The sequence below is a fragment of the Anabas testudineus genome, chromosome 8 (genome assembly GCF_900324465.2).
Source record: "Anabas testudineus chromosome 8, fAnaTes1.2, whole genome shotgun sequence".
NCBI lineage: Eukaryota > Metazoa > Chordata > Actinopteri > Anabantiformes > Anabantidae > Anabas > Anabas testudineus.
In genome coordinates, this window is record NC_046617.1 from 5,269,874 (window position 1) to 5,294,491 (window position 24,618).

General features: G+C 37.4%; 2 protein-coding genes across 2 annotated transcripts; one reads left to right on the plus strand and one right to left on the minus strand.

Annotated features, from left to right (window-relative positions):
- Positions 1–507: 507 nt before the first annotated feature.
- On the minus strand, positions 508–20,466 carry fus (FUS RNA binding protein). The gene is made up of 15 exons (XM_026350194.1): positions 20,257–20,466; positions 18,602–18,626; positions 18,239–18,417; positions 17,967–18,144; positions 17,646–17,866; positions 17,304–17,496; positions 10,462–10,496; positions 8,136–8,171; positions 6,853–6,962; positions 6,075–6,204; positions 5,852–5,950; positions 4,757–4,883; positions 3,573–3,670; positions 3,129–3,261; positions 508–1,818 (listed from the first exon to the last, which is right to left on the minus strand). Exons 1-15 carry the CDS (start codon positions 20,267–20,269, stop codon positions 1,779–1,781), a joined length of 1,617 nt encoding a protein of 538 aa, XP_026205979.1. The 5' UTR covers positions 20,270–20,466; the 3' UTR covers positions 508–1,778.
- Positions 19,775–24,550, plus strand: LOC113155457. Its single transcript, XM_026350220.1, has 6 exons — positions 19,775–19,832; positions 21,287–21,321; positions 21,401–21,540; positions 21,840–22,010; positions 22,501–22,690; positions 23,870–24,550. Exons 3-6 carry the CDS (start codon positions 21,412–21,414, stop codon positions 23,980–23,982), a joined length of 603 nt encoding a protein of 200 aa, XP_026206005.1. The 5' UTR covers positions 19,775–19,832; positions 21,287–21,321; positions 21,401–21,411; the 3' UTR covers positions 23,983–24,550.
- The last annotated feature ends 68 nt before the right edge of the window (positions 24,551–24,618 follow it).

The window sequence follows — 24,618 nt, forward strand, 5'->3', positions numbered from 1 at the left end:
ATAAATCAATTTTTTGATGATATTCTAATTATATGACCAGCACCTGTACTTAACTGGATTGATTGTAGGTTTGGTAAATCAGTATAGAAAATTAAATAAATACACTTCTCCTTTGCCACTACAGATGTTGGTTCATTCATGACTGAACCAAATTCAAAATGCTAGAGAATTAAAAAGTTGAGTTTTTTTTATTTTTTTTTATTGGTTTTGTGCAGTAAGTCAACACCTTTTGTGAACTTTTTACACAACTATAATTTTTTCTTTGTCAGTTCTCATACTATTATACAATTATTCATAGGTGTTTATTATTATTATTATTATTATTATTATTACTATGATTGTATAGTGTGTCAGGTTTGATCAGGTGTAGCAGCCAAGTAAACATACTTATAAAGTGCCTAAGCTCAGCCAATTTCTGCTGTCTCATTGTACGGTGTAAAGCTCATTAGTAGTGATATGTTTGATATCCATTAAAGAAATGAAAGTCAGATGCAGGCTTTTGTTTTAACAACACGTTCATTTGAAAACCAGCACATGCAAAATACAAAAACAACTCATAAATAATACATCATCTAAAGTTCAGTGTCAGTCTTTACAAATTTTTTAAATTTTGCAGAGATATTAGACCTCATTTAGAAAAGTGGATTTAACTTGATCACAACCTTCAGATTATTTCCCCATGACATTCTAAGACTTAAGTATAAAGTAAATAAATGGATCTTGTGAAATGAATTACCAGCAGTGAAGGTCACATGTGGCAGCTCAACTTGGTCATTCCTCATTTCCTCTTACTTGTCACTGGAACTCTCTTAACACTCTTGCTTATCATAAGCATATTCAAAACGTTGCTGTGAGGTTTCGAACTTTAGGAAATCAGATCAAATTCAGCTTTGGAATTGTCTCTGTAAGTTCTTATAAATCACTTTCTAAATCTCACTGTTCTTTCATTTAAACTTGGTATTACTGGGTTAATCTTATACCTCATGCTGTCAATCATTTTCTTATTACATTTATTGAGGTACAATGATTCTCTAATTTAATACTGCAATTTGACTTTATTTGACTCTTAAGCACTTTGTAACACTGTTTAGAAAAGTTCTGTAGAAATTGAGTTATTATTGTAGTTTAACACTTAACTTACTAACTTCATTGCTTACATTTGAAGACACAAATTTACAAAAGAGTCTCAAAATAGTAAAAACACAAGCTATACAGTGACAGTTTGGTGTCAGTTTGGACAGTGACTGTTTTCACTTAAAACATGAAGGCCAGCTCATTCTGCCAAGAGTGAGATAATCTATATTTATTTCAATGCGTTTATGTGGTTAATGAGTAAATGTTTCATTTGAATGTGAACAATCAAGTGTTAAAGATGTACTTCATTCAAGCCGGCTAACAAAATTTAGCAGAAACAGATTCATCCTAACTTGTTTGGAATTTGTCTCGACTGTTCCCACTAATGTTGCTGGTAAGTGACATATCATATCCAAGTGAACAAAACAGTATCAAGTCATAAAAAGTAACAGATGGGAATTAATTCTGAGATTTTTTTGTGATTGAGGCCCTACTGAGAACAAGAAGACAGTGTGGATGGATGTTAAGGAAATAAGTGACAGGAACAAAAGCAAACACAAAAAAGTAGCAGCAGTAGTAGTAATAGTCACATATTTCTACAGGCTGAATCATAGATCAAAAGGTACCACAGATTTATAAAAAGGTGAACATGTGAGCCCAGTATGGACAGGGTTACACACACTGGTTTTTCCTTGCAGCTTGATTTAATAAGGACGCCCCCGTCGCTCCTGTCTGCGGTCACCCCTAGAAAGTAAATAAATAAAATTACATCACTAGTATCCAGCTAATGGCCAATGTGTCAATACATAAGGTGAGCACGAGTGGAGTAGAGCAGTGAGAATTTCTACTCTTCACTTTCAGTGCTAGTCACCTTCACCGGTTCCCCTGGCAAAAGCCAAGCCAGGCTGCTCATTATTGCTCAGTGCATCTTGCTCCACTTAAATTCCACCTTCTCAGACCAAAAAATCGAAAGAAATCTGCATGTATTTCAATTCTAGCTTAAACTGCAGCCTTACATCCCATAGGACTAAAGAATGACTCACAGCTGCTGTTTTTGAATGAAAAGTGCATTCTGGTATGCTTCAGGCTCAGCAGTACCGCAGTGAAATTGAAGACTGACATAGGAATAAGAACCACAGGCTTAGTATTACTGTCAAATATGTATACGTTGTATGCTGAATATTTTAATTATCTTGAAAAAACTGTTAAATGACTTTAAGAGGTATTTAGATTGTTTAAACTTTTTCTCACTTTATTGTGTTCATATTATTCGGAAAATATTAAAATGAAAAATAAGAAACAATAGAGCAAATGTGTTTAGAATCTTCAGCAAATTCATTCATCATAACAAGAAAGAAAGTATATTACACAGTAAGCTCTGCAATAAGTGAAGGAGGCTTTTTGAAAGTCACTGTTTGGTTTGAAATAAATGAAGTTTCAAACCAGTTTGACACCAATATCATTTTTCACCAGATAATCTAAATCAGGGGTGTCAAACTCATTTTAGTTCAGGGGCCACATACAGTATAATTTGATGTCAAGTGGGCCGGACCATTAAAATCGAGGTAAAGCTCATCATAGCTATAAATAACAATAAATTCATGTTTTCCCCTTTGTTTTAGTGGAAAGAAGTACAATTACATTAGGATATTATTTTTATTTAATGAACTATCCTATTACAAAACACGTTATGAAGAAAGTAAGCTCTTTTGTAGTGAAGTTTTCTCCTTTTTGAGAAAGACATTTTGGCTAATGAGGGTGCGAAGACGAGTACAAAAGTAAGTAAATGTAGTAAGTAGGTGTATCGTAGTAATCACTGAACATTAGCTGTGTCTATCTCAGAATTGTTTAGTCTTTTTCTTCTTCTTCTTTCAGCTACTCCATGTCTAAAACACCCTAGCGCCCCTAGCGAACAATTTAGGAGTAGTTTATTTTTCAGAAATCCTACTTCATGTCTCATTGCATTTTTTCACTTTCAGATTTATCCCGCGGACTGAACCCCTTGGGGCCCCATGGGCCGTACGTTTGACACCCCTGATCTAAATTAATCTTACCTTGCGTCCATCTTGCCAGGACCATATCCTCCCCTGTCACCTCCCCGGCCTCCCCTGAAGCCCCCACGGTCACCACCTCGGCCCCTGAAGCCACCCCGATCAAACCCTCCTCGGCGTTCTCCTCCATAACCTCCTGAAAACAGAACAAGCAATTTAGTGCTGATGTAATGTGTAAAAGTTAGTATGTTTGACCTTGGAAAGGTTTATTCAATTCAACAGAAACATGTCTTTGTAGAAACTGGTCCTGATACCCTACTGATTAAGCCACAAAACTATTTTTAGATTCTGTATTGTACAGTAGAAAGTTAGTTCCTATAAAAGCTTAATACCTGAACAAAATACAGACAACACTAATGGGTAAATAGGAAAGTGTTTATTGTTATTTAAGTGAACTAAAGCTTTAATAAAAATGAGTTTCATATCATTTAAAAAAGAGACTATGACCTCTTTCCGCTGGGGGCATTCCACCAGCATCTGCAGGTTTAGGAGCCTTGCACTGGTTGCACTCATTACGCCATGAGAAATTCAGGTTACCACAATTGCTAAAGAGAAACGACAATAATCAATTAATAACACACATTAACGTTATTTATGTAGCATTTGACAAATATTGAACAGCGGTCAAGCTTTTCCAGGTGAGCAGCAGACAAAAGAGGTTTGATTTTAGGTATGGTCCCAGACTTACAAAAACAAGAATGACTTAGACAAGTTACTCTTGTTTTTCAGGTCAGATTTGAATCAAAGTATATGAAGGTGACTTTGAGTCTGTGAGAAGGCTTACAATTAAGTTTAAGTTAAATTTAATTATTTCTGTCCTACTCGCATTAAGCCAGAATAAGTTGTCAGAGTTTCAAATACTCTCAAATAATATCAAATGCTTTCCGTTCTCACTGCAATCTTTTAGTACAGCAAAACTCCAAGAAAAGGTATATTTACAGAAAATATAACTGTGTATCGTCTGCATAAAAATCAAATCATCATGTTGTGCCTACTAAGTATGTAAGCTGAAGTGACCATTGTGTTTTCTGTAACTTCCTTAACAAGGACTTTTCTTGCCAAGTTACTATATACAGGTGGGCTCCAATCACACTCTAAACACACAAATATTCATTTATATAGGTTTTCAAAGAGGTTTTAAGGATAAGAAAATGCCTGCTTAAAAGACAGAACCCACTCAACATAAGGCTGCCTCTGTGGTATTCCTAGACCTAAATCCTAAACCTAAATTGGATTTTTTTTTTAAACAGTTGGAACCTATAATTTATAAGCTTGCTATAAACTAACTTTTTATACTTGAGAGAAAAGAGACATGCTGCATAAATCATCTTAAAATTACATTTTTGTTTGAGGTCTGGAGATAGATCTAAAGACAGATTGGTAGATCTTCTACTTTACCAAAGCAATAGAAAAATATCAGCATACAGTCTCTATATAAAGTTTCATTATGAATAAAGAACATAATACAAACCTTAAACAAAGGTGATGTTTTGTTAAGATCCACAAACATAAAAAACAATAATCCCATTCATTACTTTGTAGTATTTAAATGAGCAGATTCAACTATTTAATTTAAAAAATGTTATTATCCCGCTAGAAGGGATTAATGAAATTACTAAATCCTGACTCACGGGTTTGAACACTTCCAGTCTCCAGCTCTCTGCTGTCCTCCTCCTCCACCTCCTCCACCACCACCATTGCCTCCTGGAAAACCTCCTCCACCTCGACCCCCTCCAAATCCTCCACGGCCCATAGGTCCTTATCGAAGCAAAAAAAAAAAAACTGTCAAATGCTGTTAGTGTTAAACATGACCAGTAATGTCTTCCCTGGAATTATCAAATGTTTGGTAATTGAAGCTGCTTCTTTGTGCCACATACTTTGAACTAAAAAAAACAAAAAAAAACATTGTACAGAGAGACCCGTGACGTCAACTAGGGTGATACTGCAAATATAGGTAGAATTACTGAATGCGGTTGTATGGCTCCGCCAACCCATGCTCCCAGGCTCTAGGTTACATGCATGCATGTCCAGACTCATATTCTAATAAAATGTATGCAATAGTCCAAATGGATGTTTGTGCCAGATGTAATCAGAGCATTTCTGAGATATACCACTGATGATAATAGGACATACATGAGGTCACAGTAAGCCTGTAAGTTCGTTTTTTGGGGTCCAAGTGGACGCTTGTGCCAAATTTAAACAATTCACTGAAGGTGATATTGTGTTCAATAGAATGTGGCAGAGGGACAGATGGACAAATGAAGACAACCCAAAAACATAATGCCTCTGGCCACGGCTATCACTGAGGCGGAGGCATAAAGATAAAAATAGGAAAAAACGTTTTGACTTGAAAGTTAAAATACAAAATGGACTGAGACAGTGACTGTTTTGACAGGTGCTGTTTAAAAGATTAGAATTGAAGTTTTAGTCTTAAAATGTAGCCAATGATCTACAATTCCATGACAACTGGGCAAACTTCATCTGCTGAGAAAGACTATGTAATATGGTCATGTGCTAGTTAACAACTACAAAAGTAACCTTGTAGTTACTCTGCCATGTACTATGTCAAGTATAACTTTCAGTCTCATTTTGTCTCAAATGAGACAAACAGTACAGTGACAGACACTGTAGTACTTCTAAGTGTCATTATACAAAATTCTGTCAGCTGGCAACTGTCACTGTAAATTTAAATTTTAATAAATAAATAAAATAAATAGAATGCTCACCTCCCCGCCCTCGACCTCCTCTCATGCCACCTCGGCCTCCAAAGTCAGCTCTGCGGGTGGCAAAAGACACCTTGATAGGATTTCCATTGAAGTCCTTACCTGGTAAGGAAAGTTAGAAATCAAAGCTAAAGTGTAGTTGGCGCATCTTGATAGCCGAATGGTTATAGTATATGCCCTGTAACCTCTGCGTCCCCAGTTCCAGTACAATTTGATGTCAACTTACCATCAAACCAGTCGATGGCAGCCTTAGCTGAAGGAGGGTCATCAAAAGAAACTGTGGCCTCCCCCTTCAACTTCCCTGTCTCCCTGTCTGTATACAGGTTTATCATGGGCAAGCCAGTCTTCTTGTTGACCTGAGAGAATGGACACAAAGAAAGAACAAAGACAAATCACTTTCCCACATCCTTGGATGTGCCATCTAAGGGTTTAAATTAATCAAATTAAGTTAACTTAAAGAAGTTTATTTGATGCTCAAAAAGGATTAAAAAAAAGGCCAAGGGCTTTGTTTACATTGTAATGACACACAAATAACATAAACACCAAACAACACACCACATTTGCAAACATAACATCAAGTTATAATTTATCAAGGCGCTATCATTTCAAGGAAACCCTGATGTAATTTGTTTAAGGCTTGAAAAAACATCCACAGTAAAGCTGCAGAGTAAAGGAATGAGTTTTTATCTAAATCAAATGAAACACAATTTGATGTGTTAACCACCCTGTTTGAAGCCATTAATAAATAAACCTAGTTGCGTGCATGCAGATTGATTTTTAACAAATGTGGGAATATTACATAACTTAAAAAAACATTTCTTTAAAATGATTTAGTCTGATTTTCTTCTGAACCGTGCAACAGAAAACAAAAAACTCTGGTAAAGTTATTTAGACTATAAATACATTACACATATGAATAAAAATAGGCATTTATACAGTAAGCAATTTGAACCAAAGTAGTGATTAATGAGGGAATGCCTTAAACACAAGCACCAAAGAGCTACCTTAATGATTCCAATCTGCTTAAAAAAGTCAGCCACAGATTCAACAGTATAGTCATCTCCCAGGCCCTGCACAAAGATGGTGTTATTATCCGAGTTATCCTGATCTTGCACTGTTGAGAGATAAAATAGAGAGATGTTCAGAAAAATGGAAAGAGGATTTGTGATGAGTAGCTAGAAAACCAAAATAATGTACCAAGACATGCTAAAAGCCCTATGGAGCATCACAGTTTGATGATTCTACTGTATTCTACTGTATGGTCGGACACTACAAGCAATCTTTGATATTAGAGACTGTCATTTGCTTCATTGTTAATTTAAAATTAATCATTAAAGCAACTTTAAACTGACTAAAATTCCTAAGACATTCTTTGGATTTTTCTTTATGATATTCAATAGACTTTACAATAATGGTGCAAAACACCCAAATTGATTTAAAAAAAAAAACATGCAGCGATAAAACATTATTGGGAGATGATAACTGTGGTATTCCTAAATTTCAATCTGCCAAATAGATTTTGATATTTAATAAGAATAATGGGAAGTGGTATGCAGGTGTAGATACAAGTGCTCAAGGTGACTCATTAATACAGAATCTAAATAAAATGAGCCAAAAAGGAAACATGCTACACCTCTCACACTTTTCTGCACTAGCTTTCTGTAGATGTCTGGTTCAAAGCCTTGACCCTTAGCTACAAGTTGGTCAGCTCACTGGTTACCTGCCTACCTGAACTTCTTTATCTGGGTCTACAATCCCTCCCGTCCTCTGCGCTCTGCCTGAGAGCGTCATCTTGTGGTCGCCTCACCTGACCTCAAAAGATCCTAGGCTCAATTTCCAGCTCAGTGGTTCCACAATGGAACAACTCTGCATGCAATAAAAAAAATCCTACACCTTCACCTCATAAAATGGAGATGGTTCCTCCTATAGCACTTTACTTTGTTTATTTCTCCTTAGTTTAGATATTTTGCTTGCCTTGTACCTCACTTGTAGGTCGCTTTGGATAAAAGCGACTGCTAAATGACTAAATGTAAATATGCATGTTGAGGAGGGGGGTCAAGAAACCCATACTTTTTTAACCTATTTATAAGATCTCTTTTGGACAAGCAATAATAGTAGTACCTGGCAATTTTCTACAAAATATTGGTAAGATCTTGACCTTGGCCAGTGTAAGCACCTGCACTTGATAAAATCAAAAAGCTTCTGCTGTATTAGACTGATGTCTCAAAAAGGGTTCATCAACATCGTATAACTATTAGGGTAAAAATAAAACAATCCCAAGACTCACTGAAGCCAGGTCCCCCATGTCCTAGGTCTCTTGGTCCTTGAAAGGAAAAAAAGAGATGTCAGTTTTGGTAAAGAGCATGTGCTGTATCACACATTAACACCAATCATACAAACTGTAAAATCTGTTCATGTACACCTCCCCAACAACACAGTATCAATTTTAAATGTCTACCCAGTGAATAATACGTTTATATTATCTTGTTACAAATTTTACAAGCAAGCAAACAAAACAATTGTATACATTATTGAGAATGTCTTCAGGTTGATGTTGTGCCCTGGGACAACCACCATTTTGCCAAACAGCATACAGTTTGATTGACTTCTTTTTCTCCAATAATAACTGAATTACACAGAGCCACATCGATTCCTGAATTTGGTGCTTCACACAATCCACAAGTTCATGCATTTGTGTTGAGGTATTCCTTCAAATGCTATAAATCATTACCTTTCACATAAACAGGACCAACTCTGAACCAAGTCTACCACGTTAATCACATTGCCGTTTTGCAGAATGTACACCTTCATCTGACATGGGAATCCACGTCATTCATTAACAAACTTCTTACAAATTGTCCCCAACATATGTCTTGGGAGTGAAAACACCATGTTCGTCAATTTGACGAACTTGACAAACGAAGAGTTTTGTGATTTAGTCATTCACACAAACACTTCACCCTTCCATAAAAACATCCAAGGCTTTAATAAAAACACTTTGGTGTAGTTAGTCCTGTTACCTTTTACTGCATGGTACATCACTGACAGCTTGATTTACCAGAGCTTTTGGAACAAGATAAATGTTCCTTACTTAAAATTTAATTTTTACATAGTTGTCAGATGACAGTGACAATCCCCTTGTATCAACCCAAACATATGAACCACTCAAATCTAGAGTGTGCAGAGTGTGACAATGAAAGACAAAACATTTTTGTTAACACAGAACTGTATTCTTTGCTTTGCAGAATGTTGCACAGTTCCACTGAAGTTATAATGGTATGTCTGGCAGTGTTAAAGACCCTCCACTTTGGTGTTGGGAAAAACCTCTTAAAACGGACATCATACACTAATCTAGGAGTTGACCGGCTCAGGACCACAACGAACCAAGAGAGTGCATTTACAAAATCGATACTCCCCACTTTACAGTGCTATAGCAGTAGGTACAGAACCAGAGCTAGTGGAATTATGAGGGATCATCACCATTCCAGAGATATACATGTCCAGGTTCTACACTCAGATAAAAGCTAAAATACTCTGGTGAACTCTTATATCTTAACTCATATATGACTTGTCTAGCACTCTGTCCTCCACATTTCCACATTTGAAATTTTCTTCTTCACATTAAATTTATTTTTACTCTTACTCTAATAAGTCACCATACACAAAGACACAGCCTCAAACTCTTCATTTCTATTCTATAAATTTTCAAATGCATACTTAGTGTCAAACAATACATTTAATAAGCATGTACCTCATTAGCAAATCGCTAAAACGATCATAATGAGCACCTCATGATTGCTCAAAAATACATAACATAGTTTATGACTTCAATTACCAACATAAACGTTTCAACAGTAAAAACTTAATCTATACCATCATTTTATGTAAACCAAATGTGTGATTATCAACCCTTGGTTTTGGCTTACTACCATTTAGCTCTAGTCTGAAAATACTACTGAATCTTCCTTCTACAGGTTTTGCAAGGCTAGGCAGTCTTGTTAGTTTCATTCACCATAAGAATAGATGTCATGTAAAAGTGTGAGGCACAACCTGCATCATGTTAGAACAGTCTTAATATTGCAACCTTATTGACTGGTTAGATTTGTGAGGATAAACATTATGATTTTATTATCTCAATATTTCTTTTTATTTTGAAGGTACCCATCAGTCACTGTAGGTTTTAGAACACAAATGACCAAACGAAAGCTCTCACCACCCATCCATCAGTTTCAAACACCTTCAATTTTCAATTCCATAGGTGTGAGACAAAATACACTATTATGGCCATTAGGCTGCAATACCTCAGGCTTTCAGCCATATAGGTAACACTTAACTAACCTTAAGATACAATTAAGAAAACTTAAGAAATTATAATAACTTTGAAGTCTCACATTTTGATCATCCCTCATTGGTTTTCTCCAACAATTTCAGTCAAATCTACCTAATAGTAAACTGTAAATGTGTTTGTACACAGGTTATTTCAAACACCACACACTTGAATCACCATAGCCATTTCCCTACTTTATGCTTTATGAATAATGATCTCCCCACCCATTAGCTTTGATTCTTCAAACTCAACAAACCTTTCTGCTCAAATGTTTTTTGTGACTTACCACCAAACTTATTGAATCCTCCTCGATCGCCCATTCTGATGAAGAGGAAGAGAAAAATGGCACACATTGAAGGCTGGTGCTGACAGCGATTTCTCTCAATGGGTAATTTTCATTTTTACAGTCTCTTCATCTAACCCACCCCACTTCTTGTACCACTTGTCCTAGTATGCCCCTACTTAGTCTTGTTCTAAATCTGTTGGCTTAGCTTGAGGACAAGATGCCAGTTAAAAGAGCTTGTCTTCATTTGTTTACAAGCAGTTGATATTTGCCATTTTTACCCAAACATTCTATCAATTCTTTCAGTGACTTGTATGGACCCATTTTATTTCATCATGCTTTTTGGATTTATGTAAATTACCCAAACCCAAACAGTAACACCTTTGTTTACTGAACAGATATTGTTTTCTTAGGTCTCAGACAACCTTTACTCTTCACACAAATTGCAGTAAATCCCAAAACAGTTGTTATTTAAGTCAGTGTCTCAAAATGTATTAGTATTCTTAATCACTCCTCTAATGAGACTGTTAACTGTTTGTAGATTTCCCCCATTTTGCAATCTCCCAAATTATGACTTAATAGCAGAAAGTCATCCTGGAGAGGTAAAAAGCCTAGGAGAAGATTCAAAGATTGATTAAAGCAGAGTATGACAGTTATCTGTAAGGATTGGTTGGGGAGGAGGTGGTAACAGGTATGACAGGGAGGTGATGGTCATATCTTGTGACATATTGGTGTGAGTGTCAAGGCCAAAGTTTACTTGCAGTGGAAACACATTTTGTGAAGCTGTTGCAGACAAAGGTCAGGAGATAAAAACAGCATATTGACATTGGACTTTACAATACGTAACAGCTCACCATTCAGGTAAGCAGAATTTTTTTCTTTACAACTTCCAACTAGGGCTGGGCGATAAAACGATAAAGATAATAATCGCGAAATAACTGTTTCTTAATAGAAATTATTTCATCATGTTTTTGTTTTTTTTGGGGGGTTTTTGCCTTAATTTAATAGTGTTAGTAAGTTGGCAGTAAGGAAACCTGGGAGAAGACACGCAGCAAAGGTCCCCAGTTGAACTCGTACTGGGGACACAGTGGTTTTGTGGCATGCTCTTTAACCATTCCACTACCAAGGCGCTCCCTTTCATCATATTTTGACATAAAACGCGAACAGCCAATGACATTGAGAATAGTACCACACCAAACCAATCTTATTGCTTGAATAGAGTTTATCTAACTTGACATGCCTGTAATGTCAGGTTACATTGACTTAGATAGACACACTGCACAGAGTCAAGCATCAGCTGTCAGTAGCACAAGGGCTGCGATTAGGAATGGGAGCAAGATAAAGAAGAAAAAGACGACGGAAAAAGTTAACAAAAACCTAAGGTACAGCATGACAAAAGGACACACCCCAACAGAGACTGCCCGGGCTTGAAAGATAAGGAGATTGTTGAAAAGAAGGGTCAGATGTATTCAGAACTGGAGATATTTTAGATAATTAGAGTTCAACTGAGAACAGAGTAGCATACACTGCAAACTCTATCAAAAACATGTTTCCAGAGAGACGGGTAATTCTGCTCATTTTTATTTACCTATCTAAAATGGTGCCATCCTTTAGAGCATGTACAATGCAAAACTTTACAGTCCCAGACCTAAGCAGGTGGTGGAAGTTCCCCTCAATCAACTATTGTGATAACTGCGAAACAACAACAAACCACACTGTCCACGCCATGCCTTCCAACTAAAAAAATGTTTTTAAAATAAAAAGCACATTGATATTACAAATGTTATATCATTGCAAAAGACATAATGCCAGTAAGCATGGTTGAAAATGTTGCCTTTAACTGAGTTAACCTTGTGATATCTTTACATTTCACGGAGTAGTAGAGTAAAAAAAGTAGTCTTTAAGCTTGACAGAAATAATGGTTTGATTTATATCGCGCTATATGATAAATCAGCTATCGTGAAAAAAAATGACGGTAAAAACATTTTAACGCCCAGCCCTACTTCCAGCATTTAAAAGGCTTATAAGGCAACTTGTAAACTTATAAGACTTAAATCTGTTGTGTTGTTATGTTAGGTTTCAGTCTGGGAAAAATTTGTATTTAAAGATTTAAAGTTGTGTGGTGTGTTTTTTATAAACAGCACATACGCTTAATTATATCAAGATATTGTTTGTTATAAAAAGAATAAACATTGGCATGGTAAGACAAAACCACCAGTACCACGTTATTTTTGAAATCAATGAAACATTTTACCTTTTCAATACATAATGATAAAAACTTATCATTTAAGAATGCTTTTGTTAAACAATACAGAAACTTTTTTGTTTAATAATCAGTGCTGCCTGCCAATTTAAAGATACTGTGATGACCCAATTGGGTTTGGGGTTCTACAAAACTGTAATAGTGGGGAATGAAATCCATGGGTCCATGATGGATGGGAAAACAAACAAAGAAAATGAAATAATGTGCAGCCTCTATGGGGAAACAAAAGCATCAACTTACCACAACATACCAGTTTATGGTTCATAGTTTCATTCATGTAGGGATGATGTTCTTGCTGTAAAATCTTTGTTCTGTGATTACCCTCTATTCTGTCCAATATGTTTGTTCAATTAATACAGATTTGCCGCTAATTATAATTCATTTCTCTACATTTATATCATAAATGCAGTTTAAGAACATTCTCACATTTAAATTTTTAGTAGTAGTGTTGATGTCTCTAACTTGGAATTTAGGCAGTGCTGAGTTTGAATGTGATCATATTATAATTTCTGCAGCAATAAAGGAATAAAAGTTTGAGACAGAAAATTTGTCCTTAGCTTTTATTTATTTATGTATTTATTTTTGCTCATTTTTGTTCGGATCATCAAGCTGGCAGTGGAGAGTCTCGTTTACATCATGTAAATAAGGCCACTAATGAGACCAAGTTTTGGTACCCTGTGTCAACATTAAAAACGCTGTGATTATTTGTGCATTTCAGTTTAGAGTTCTTTAGATGTCACTTTTTGTAATACCTAAGTATGATGAAAAATAATCAAATTTACCTGCTTTAAAAGCTCACTGCTACTTTCACATTGCACTTGAACATAGGTAAATGTATTGTGAACATATGCAGTGACTTCAGAAAGTATTCAGACCTCTTAACTTTCAGCACACTTTTCTGCATTGGAGAAATGGAAATTGCTAAACAGTCCAGCAAATTAACCACCATAACTGTGAAATGGAAGGATTCTGAACAAGAACCGGGGTCTTGGTCACTCTAATAAAGCTTCAGAAGTCCTCTGCAGACATGGGACAACCTGGCAAAAGATGAAAATCTCAGCTGAACTCCAACAGTCAGACTTTGAAATTATATATATAGCAGCCAGGCAGAAGCCACACTGAATAAAAGACTGTGAGAGCATCAGGAAAAGATTCTCTGATCTGGTGAGGCTCTTTGGGCATAGTACTACGTACTGCTCATCACCTATTTATTACCATGCCTACAGTGAAGCATTGTAGAGGCTGTGGGGAGCTTCTTAGCAGCGGGAACTGGGAGACTCATTGGAAGTGAGGGAAGGATGAACGTATCCAAATACATAAAGGTCCTTGAAGAAAACCTGCTCCAGAGTGCACAAGACCTGGAACCAAGGCCAGCCAAGACACTGGAATGGCTTCAGGACTTGAGTGGCCCCACAAAAGGCCAGACTCATGGAAGATCTGTGAAGACACTTCCCAAAAAAGCTTGTAGTCTGTCTCTGTCAGCTATAATGTAATGCTGTTAGAATAATGGATTTTATCACAATGTGATTGTGTGAATGGATCAAAATACTTCATGAAGCAACTGTATAATGTCCTTTTGTGAGCCATGGGCATTTTAAAATAAAATTGTCAGCCAACTTTCAGCGATATCATAACGTGACAACATGAATAGGTTACTGTGGTGTAATTATTTCGTACTGAAATTAAAATGTTGTGTATGTTTTGTAATGCACAACAGTGGACCATCAGTTTCATAATTACCCAGAATTTTGCACCTTATTGTTGCAAATTGTATCATTACTACAATAAGCAAGAGTTTATGTGGTGAATTTTACATTCTAGCCCCTTTTACATTGCACACTCAAGGCGGGTACTGTATCAATTTGTGGCCTTGCTGTTCTGTATAAAAGTTACCAAACCCATGTGGAGGGTCAATGCTGACCCTCCTTTAAACTGCTTTGAGAGGTACTGTCAGGGGTGAGGCGAGTTCACTCCACCATCTGTGTAGAACCAAGGTGGCATTGGGTGTTGAGGAGGAGGAGTGTGAAAAGCTGGTGACGTTTTATTGAGAGGTCAGCTACCAGAGTTGTTTCTCCTGAGAGATTCTCACACATACACTTGAGAGAAAACAGCATTTACGACATGCTTTAAACTCAAGTAGAGTTATCATACACCATTTTCAGTATGTTAAAGAGCCCATATTATGCATAAACCACTTTTTGCTTATTTTTGACTCACCGGTGTATGTAGAGACACACCAAGTAAGATGGAAGTGCACTCACTACCTTTTTTTTCTTTTTGCATTTTCCTATTTTGTGGAAACTAGTCCTTGAATAGTCCATTTAAAATTTGAACTCAAAATGATGTCTTATCAAGTCTCAGGGACATAGTTCTGCCCACGACAACCTCGGTCATTGTCACTGTTTTTCCTAGCTACAGCAGACTCACTCAACTGCAGAACGGTAGCAGCAGAGCACAAAGCACAAGACAGTGCTCACTTGTGAGATGTATGGATGAAAACAGATGTCTCTCTTCATACTTCCGTTCTCAGGATCTGATTAAACTATGGATTTATTTGTTTAGACGGAGCGGTCCTCACAGAAGTGAACAAACCAGTATATGTGTGTGCACATGTGTGAGTAAAGTTCCGACTGTTTGTGGCTGCTGGATTCACTTCAAGATTGAAGCTCAAAGATAGACTGATTCTGAGTGTATGTGACCCAAACCTGGGTGTCAGGCAAAGTTTCAAAGTCGAAATCACAAGTCAAAGTACAGAGTATTTTGTCTTGTTTGTTAACTAGGGTGGCTTGATGAAACTAGCCACATTAGCTGTGCAGTAATGCTGCATGGTAATGTTTCTAATGTAGCTTCTCTCATAACTCTAGAGCAGAATACATTTCTTCTCTTTCGGCTTTTCCCATCAGGGGTCACCACAGCGAATCATCCTTTTCCATAGAGCAGAATACATTTAATCGGGCTAATTACAAAGTGGCAGGGACACCGTTTGAAACTTTCAAAAAAATTTTATGGCTGTATTGGATTGCATGGTGGTAAAATAAAGTAGCATTTTTACTGATATCCTTAGGATTTATTGCAGCTCAGCTGTGTCTTTTGCTCCCACAGAGTCTCTGTGATTCTGCTTCTGTGTCTTTGTAACTTGAAGCGTATAGGCTGAAATGGCACCTCGAAAGCGGTAATTTTTGAGAGAGTCTGTCCACACGCTTTTTCAAACTTTCCACTCAGGCTTTCTTTCTTTCCTCTACATGGTTTGTCAGCATGAAAACTTACAGGCATATTTTGGGGACTCCAGTGAGTGTTTTTTAAGCCCCAAAAGGCAGATAATATGGGCTCTTTAGGGATTACACTCTTACTCCAACTCTGACTTTATCCAGTAACTTCTTCCTACTCCAGACCAGCACATTGTAATGGTCCGAGTCTCTGTTTCTCTAACTTTTAACCACCCACATGTTTCACCCACAATAATCCTTTATGCTCATGTTGCACTTGAGTCAACATGAGCATAAAGGATTATGGTTGTGGTTTATGGTTGTGTTTAAGTCCAAGTCATCTCTTAAATGTGCAAAACTAGAAAAAGCACATTACATTTATGTTAAAAGTGATGTACTGTATATCTGACTTGGGTGTTGTATTTCGAGTTCGACATTAGGTTAAATGTCATGCTGCATGTGCCAAGACCTCTGCAAAATGAACACTGAAGCAATGGTTCTTTAGCTTCAGTGTAAAATAGCAAAGGTTTATTAACCTGTTAAATCCAAGCGCCCCCAGTATCGGGGGCAGCTGAGCTTTCAGTAACAAAGACCATTTAAAGCCTCAGCTTTCATATCATATGCCATTTGTACCGGTAGCTTCGACTTGCACAATTGCTAGTGCCCATTTTTCGGGCATGTCGCATTAGTGTGTTTTTGTGGCTTACTAATTTACTTGCTTGGTGTTGGAATTGTGTTTTTTACGTAGAAATTGTTGTTTTGGGCTTATAGTTGAGGTTCTTAGCTTTATGTGGGTATGTAAAATATCTAGGTTGCTGCATGTTTAATAGGCTTTTAAAAGGCCTTTGTTGCCTCTGATACCAGGGGCGCTCGGGTTTAACAGGTTAAAGAAGGGGACACTTTCTCACTCATAAGGTAAAATAAGGCAGGGTTTCTATATAAAAAGGGCTCATGTGTACATCAACACAGTATTTAGTAGGCACACTCTCTGTGTCACTGTTATGGGCAACAATCACCACATTGTAATTGTCTTGTTTGTTTTTTTTCTCGACAATATTCAGACTTTTTGAGATTGAGATCTTTTTCAGTGACATTTTTTTTATGCTGATAGTTTCATTTATTTGAAATGTAACTCTCAAATTTATCCTAAAATTTAAAACGTTTAAGTAAGATTTTTTTTCCTTACTAAATAATTCTTCATGCATTATTTCAAATGTATGTCATGCTCAATAGGAAGCTATAAAATAGAAAATAAGTTTTATTGCAATTTAAGAATGCCTGAGTTTTTAAGTTTTTTTGTATATTTATATACAAAGTCCTCAGTCCAGGAGACATACTAAGACAAGACAAATACTTAGACACTTAATAACACTTACCCCATGCCTCCTCTTCCTCTTGGTCCACCTCGGCCACCTCGGTCAAAACCACGATCATATACACTGCCACCACGACCTCCAAATCCACCGCCACGCCCTCTGCCACCACGGCCATCTTGACCTCCATAACCTCCATCAGGACCACCATATCCCCCTCCTCCTGGACTCAATGGTGGGCTATCATCTCCATATCCTGAGAAAACATTGAGTTAAACAGACTATTACCAGAACTTCTACAGTCAAAATGTAACTCTGTTAAGGTTTGGGAATTATTATAACGTACAAATTTGTCTCTTACTGAGTTCATACTGAATAGATATTTGAAATAAACACATTCCTCACCTCCACCCTGACTGTACTGGCTTTGCTGACTATAGCTCTGTGAAGGAGAGTTGTAGCTTGTAGGCTGGTTATAGTGACCTCCTCCATGTTGAGATGGCTGTTGGTGGCACCCACTTCCCCCATAGCCACCAGTCTGACCTCCACTGCTCCCATAACCACCTCCACTCTGTACACCACTGGATGGCTGGTTGTACCCAGGGGCCTGTGAGTTACCTTCATAGCTATTGATGGTGTGGAGAGAAGTATTACAGAAACTATAAAGCATTTAAGTAAAAACACCACTACCATTGCTAAATAATTTGTGTTTTGATGGTGTCTAACCCTGCAGAGGATGAAGAAGATGATTGCTGTTGGCCGTAACCAGAAAAGGATGACTGCTGGTTGTAGGTCATGTTGGACGACTGGTTGCTGCTGCTGTAGCCTCCAGAGCTATAGGGCTGACTGGAATGACTATAACCACCCCCACCACCCTGGTTAGATGGTGGAGAACTATATCCTCCTAGGAGAAAGGAAGAAGACCAAACATGCAAGTTAAAAAAAATTATATCACAATATGTGCCTCAAAAATATAGCTTCTTGAAGTTAGCCTCTACCTGACTGGGGCTGGCCATAACTGCCATATCCTCCTTGGTTGTAAGAGCTAGAACTGCTGCTGTCAGAGCTCTGGTTGTAGCCTCCATAACCCTGTTGGCTGTAGCTCTGGCCAGAGGACTGACCATAACCTTGGTTAGCACTGCCACCTCCACCACCCACTCCACCATAAGACCCATAGCTGCAAAGGTTAAAAAATATATATGATATATAATTTTCATAGAAAATTAATTGGTTTGTCATACTGTTCTTGCTTGTGTCATCCTGAACCAAGCATTGCCCACCAATAATAGACAACTGGTAAGTTCTCATGTGAAAATTGGTATGATAAATGTTTGTGTTAGTGTGAGTATTACATTACTTACCCCTGAGTTGGCGATTGGGAATACTCTATGGAATAGAAAAAATTTATATTGTTATCAGTAATACTTATAATACACATTTAATCACATGTAGGCACTCGAATCTATGCTTAAATTGCTTTGTTTTTGATCAACATGATGATAAAAATCATGTGAGAAGACTGCAAAAGATTTTAAAAGTTTTTTTTAATTAATAAGATCAGTTGTGGTGGAAACACAGGTCACATTAATATATAATGTTAGCCTTAGGGAAACCACTAGCCAGTGAGGCTAATCAGGAAAAAGTGCATCAATTTGCTAGGGAGCATAAAGATTGGACTCTGGAGCAATGAAAGGTTATGTAGTCTGATTAGTCCAGATTTACCCTGTTTCAGAGTGATGATCATAGCACTGCCCCCCACAGTAGGCACTAGGCATGATGGGTGCATCACTTTATCCGCCTCTCTGCTTACCCTGATGCACCCATCATGCCTAGTGCCTACTGTGGGGGGCAGTGCTATGATCTGGGGTTGCTGCAGTTGGTCACATCTAGGTTCAGATACGTTATGTGCCCAAAGAATGAGGTCAGCTGCCTGACCTAAATATAGTGAATGACCAGGTTATTCCATCAATGGATTTTTTCTTCCCTGAGGACACGGACATATTCCAAGATGAGAATGCCAGGATTCATTGGGCTGAAAATGTGAACGAGTGGTTCAGGGAGCATGACACATTTTCACACATGGATTGGCTACAACAGAGTCCAGACCTTAACCCCATCTTTGGGATGTGCTGGGGAAGACTTTGCACAGCGGTGCGACTCTCCCATCATCAATACATGATCTTGACAAACAATTAATACAATCTAAGGAAATATTAGAGTGTGTGACTTTTTTTTTTGGACGGGCAGTGTGTATAATTGTAGCCTGTCAGTAATGAAATCTAATGAATGCAATGAAATGAAAGTCACAGCAATCAATTTGAGAAATTGCTGCGATGCAACGTTAACAGATGACAAGCTAAAACATTGTGAGTGGCATGTAAAAAAACAACAACATGCAGCATCTCATCAATTTTAAAATGCTACCTCCGGCCATATAGGGTCGTTGTTTGTGGGGCGTTTAACATAATGCTACTTCATAAATAAGGAAACACGTATCTAAAGCAGACACCATCATATCTTCATCATGTAAACCGATGATAGACTAGGTAATGTTGGCACATTCTGTACTGAGAGGCCGCCACCAGAAACTGGGTCAGTAATGTTAGCGCCGTGACCTCGCTAGCTTACAGCAAGGAGAACACAGACGGTGAAAGCAATTAAGAAACTAGCTAGGTAGCAGCAAGCAGCAGGCGTCTTCTACGACAGCAACACAAAATGCTAGTGTTACGTTTGGTCACAATTAGTGTTTTTCTTTGAGCTGCACAGACAATATCACGGGGCTTTGGTAAATTTCGACAATAAAAATCTCTACCATTCGCGTTGACGCTAACCCTCAACTTGCTAGTTAACGTTTACTGTATCTAAGAACTGACTCAGTGTTAGCTAGTCACCGGTTGCTAAGCAGCGTTACATCATGGTCAAGATATGTTCTCGCTAATATTAGCTATCGCTAGTTTACCAGCTCTATCCTTTACTGTCAAACGCACAGAGATGTTAACCTGCCTTAGTTTCTTACCGTTAGACGCCATTTCGACAAACGAGGAATAGCCTTTTGCGGTATTCTCCTAAATCTATTAAACAGCGTATCATTCACGGGCCGACTGAACCAAAGACAACGAAGATGGATGTCTGCTGTCCTCCGCTGCAGTTCCTCCACAGGCCGCAGGAAGGCGCGCTAACGTGGCTTTACCGTCGCTGTCTCCGTGGACCAGAGGAAAACTAACTACAAAAGCCAGAGTTTATTTTTAAGATAGTTTAAATGTGGTAAAATAAAAGTGCTCAGCAGGATTTATGTCGTTTCTCTCCGCATACCTCCGTAAGCTCTTGACCTTCAGACTTGAGCTGATTTTGTCGTGATTAGGTTTTATACAAATAAATGAAACTGAACTGAAAGTGAATTGAATTAATTCAGTATTTAATTCAAAGGGGTATAGCCTAAATAAATCTTTACTGACATCGTTTAGACAAAAAAGCAGGTAGTTTGGTGTCTTTTGTAATCTGCATTCTCAAATTTTTTTTTTTTTTTTGGTATCACGATTAATAATAATAATAATAATATAATAGACAATGTTTTATGAATAGAGCACTTCAGATAGAAAGCAAATACATATACATAGTGTGCACAAACAACAATTAAGTTGCCCCTTACTGTACAGTACACCCAGCCTAACTAAATTGGTTTAATATAATGCCATGCTGTTGTTGTTTTAGGAAAGGCCATGCTGTGAAATGATCCTTTTATCTTTAAAGCACTGACTCTGTGTTTTCCCATCTCAACATCATCTCCAAAATGTCCGAGTAAATAAATTCACAGCGTTTTCACATCACATGCAGCATAGTAACATACAAGCTGCATGAATCAGAGAGGTCGACTTATAAAATAGTTGCAGTACATTCTTTATTAAAACTAAAGAGAAAACATATGTTGAAAACATATAAACGTATACGTAGACCTATTTATATGTTTATGTTTGAAATGGCAGTGTAATGATGCGTGTAGCTTAAGTTCACACAGCAGCTTTCTTGTTTTCTTATCACCATGACAGCAACGTTTCGACAGAAGCCGCCTGGATTATCTCAGGTAGGTAACAACAGAGCCCACTATGAAGTTGATTTTAATTTGTTTCTTCGTGTTGATTTAAAAGCTTCTGGTTTTCAAGAAAGGGACAATATGAACGGTTTGGCCCATGGTTGTCGATGGTGCAAAAATAAAACCAAGAAGTCCAGACCAAGGCATCTGCACCAGAGCACCCTGAACCTGGGTGACACAGCACCCTGCTACATCACCACCCATGACCAGGTCAGCTCTAAGGTTTCTTCAGATTTGTTACCTGTATGTTAATGTCACATTTTCTTGCTCAGTGTTTCTAGTGTATTCATGTGCAAGAGTCAGACATTTTGTAAAGATATGCATATGCTAGCATCAAGTTTGTTTGTTTCGATAAAGATGTAGAGAGTGGTGTTTTATTTGTTTTTGTTTTTTTGTGTTTCTGTCTTTAAAAACGCTGACATAATCTTTGCATCCTGAGTTGTAGCTTCCCTGCAGTAGATTGACTTCTTACCATCTCCTCTCTTGGCTGCTCTGATGATGTTTGTCAGAGTTTCTCTGGCAGGTCGGCTGATGGACGTCCTCTCACCTTTCTTCTGAGACCTCCCAGCTTCCCCTCACAGCATCAGACCCATCTGGATCTCAGTAATAACATCGCCCCACTGCAGTGTCCACCTCTGTCACACAGTCAAGAAGTGCACAGGCCCATACACACTGCTCCGGTAGGATGACAGCATAATTTAATTTTTAGGCTGTTTCCAGGATAATCTTAATATATAAAGTTTTTGTGCATGATTTTATTATCACAAGGTCATTTAGTGGCATAGTTGGGTAGTTGTGTTATCTTTCCTAGTTGTTACAATTGTAACAGGCCCATGTATTTTAAGTCACTCTCCCATTACACCTTCCAGGTAAAATTCTATTATTTATTTAGCATTTATTTATTTATAAGCATGACATTATATGTTGTATTACATGAACGTTTTCTTCTAGGAAATTTCTTTTCTCAATATTTTTTTACCATGTGTCAACACATTTGGAGCTTAAATGTTTGGTTTGATTAATCATATTTTGTTCAACAATTTGAGCTAAATGCTATTTTGTTGACCAGTTTTATATAGAGAGCACTTTTGTTTCATGTACTCTTAGCTGTATTTTGAGTTTTGGGTATATACCCTTCACACAGTCTTCCGTGCTTCCATTGTTCACCAGAGAGCCAACCTGAATGTGGAAAACTGGATTCGGTATCGCAGTGGGCAGACTGTCAGAGAGATCACCAACCCACAGGATCTATCAGAGTACTGGACCACTTACAAAACTGACCACAGATCTCCAGTAACTAACATCTCATCACAGCTAGCCGGCAGACCAACACAATGGCATCAGCACGATATTCTGACAGGTAGTATTTATTCTGCTGAACGCCAAAACTACATCTTTGGCTGTTATCAATTTATAATATTTTGTATATCATCGCTGGTTAAACTAGTATGTTCAAAATCATACAGCACTTATTTTAGACTTACACTTATTTGCATTACAAACTGCAAAACTTAGTTTGACGGTATTTTTCTGGTCACAGGGACTAACGGTGATCAGTAAAGACACCGGTTACACCTGTAAAGGTCACACTGAATGGTTTAGATTTCAACTAAATTATTAAGTTTGCAACAGTAGTCTGTTGAAAAGTGATGCCACAGAAGCATTAGAAAGTGCTTTTTGTGTCAGTTGTAGTGGAACTGACAATAAACATGTGGTAATTACTGTAAACAAGATGGCATGTACTGACATGTAAAAGTGCCAGTACAGTTTAATGGTGCATGTCTTAAAGTGGCTTTATAATAACTACAACTCCCACATTCTTTATGATTACTATAATAAACAGCGCTGCAGTGTATGGAGCTTTATGAATGTTCTGTCATATTCACCTCTCTCACCCCTAGAGGACAGCAAACACTCATCATTCTTATGACAGCCTGCAGGAAGAAAATAAAACACGTTTTAATCATTTAGGGACGTACCTGCAACGTACAAGACAAGGGTCAATGTGACAGAAGAAGCTGTCTTTATTGGCAACCTTGGAAAAAATATATCTGTGAAAACATATTAGCAACAATCATTTGAAAAAATCAGCATTACATCATTATGGGAAATGGGAGCAAAGTTGATTTACAGCAATATTAGGGCTTGTGATGAAGTGGGTAAGGTATTTTATTTGCTAGATTAGCAATAAAAGACACATTGTACACATGTATTTTATCAAAAAAGACTTTTTATTTATGGAAATATTTTTCCAGAAAATGTACCTTAAATCAGACTTATATTACAATAAAAAATAACTAAATAAATAATACTATGATAGGGGATCTCCATCTATATCGCCTGTTCAGTAATAATGGTGTAGAAGTTGCAGGTCTTGCTGGATAAATTTTAGGTTTAATTTGAATAGAATAAAATAAATCCTGTTATTCAAAAATAATGGTGAAATGTTAAGGCAGCCTACAGTTTTGTTTACCTTTTGTTTGCCTCTGTTTGAATATGCAAAACTGCTCAAACCTAAACTAATCTAATCTGCCTACAGGTGAACAAAGACAGGCAGCTGGTCCAGGGAAGCCCAGCAGACAGTCCAGAGACAGACTTCTCTGGGCAACCAGGCAATGGGAGACAGACTGCTCTGCACTCAGGCTCTACTGACACAGAAACTTACAACAAATATATATGTATAATGTGTACAGTGCAAGACATGGCCCTTATATGACTCTAAGTTTGGTTGTTGCTATACAAAAAGGTTTGGGTGAATGTAAGACATACATTCTCATTTGCACCACAGAAGTGGCTCATATATATTTTCTGCTTTCATAGAAGAATTGATATGTAATACAACTCCATAATTATCCCAGATGACCTGGTGATTCAAAGCTAATTTTAAATGCAGGGCATGTCAGGTTTTAAACAAATTAAAGTAAATCTTTAATATGGCATGTCATGTTGGCAAAGAACTTGTTGTGAAATCTGAAGCCCTGGATTGCAAGAACATGGAGTCGCCTGTTTATTAATTAAATTATCTTGTATTTTCCCTATAGTCTAATTTGCACAAATGTTACATGGTTATAAGATTATATTGTTTGTTACAGATTTCATATATTGCTGGCATTAAAATGAAATCCCTTGAATTTGTAGATTTGCAAAGTCACAACTCATTTTACTGCATCCAGTTTAAAGGTGAGGCTAGGTCAATATTTACACACACACACACACACACACACACACACACAATGATAATTAAATTATGTATGAACCATTGCATTTTTTATAACATCCCATAGGCCA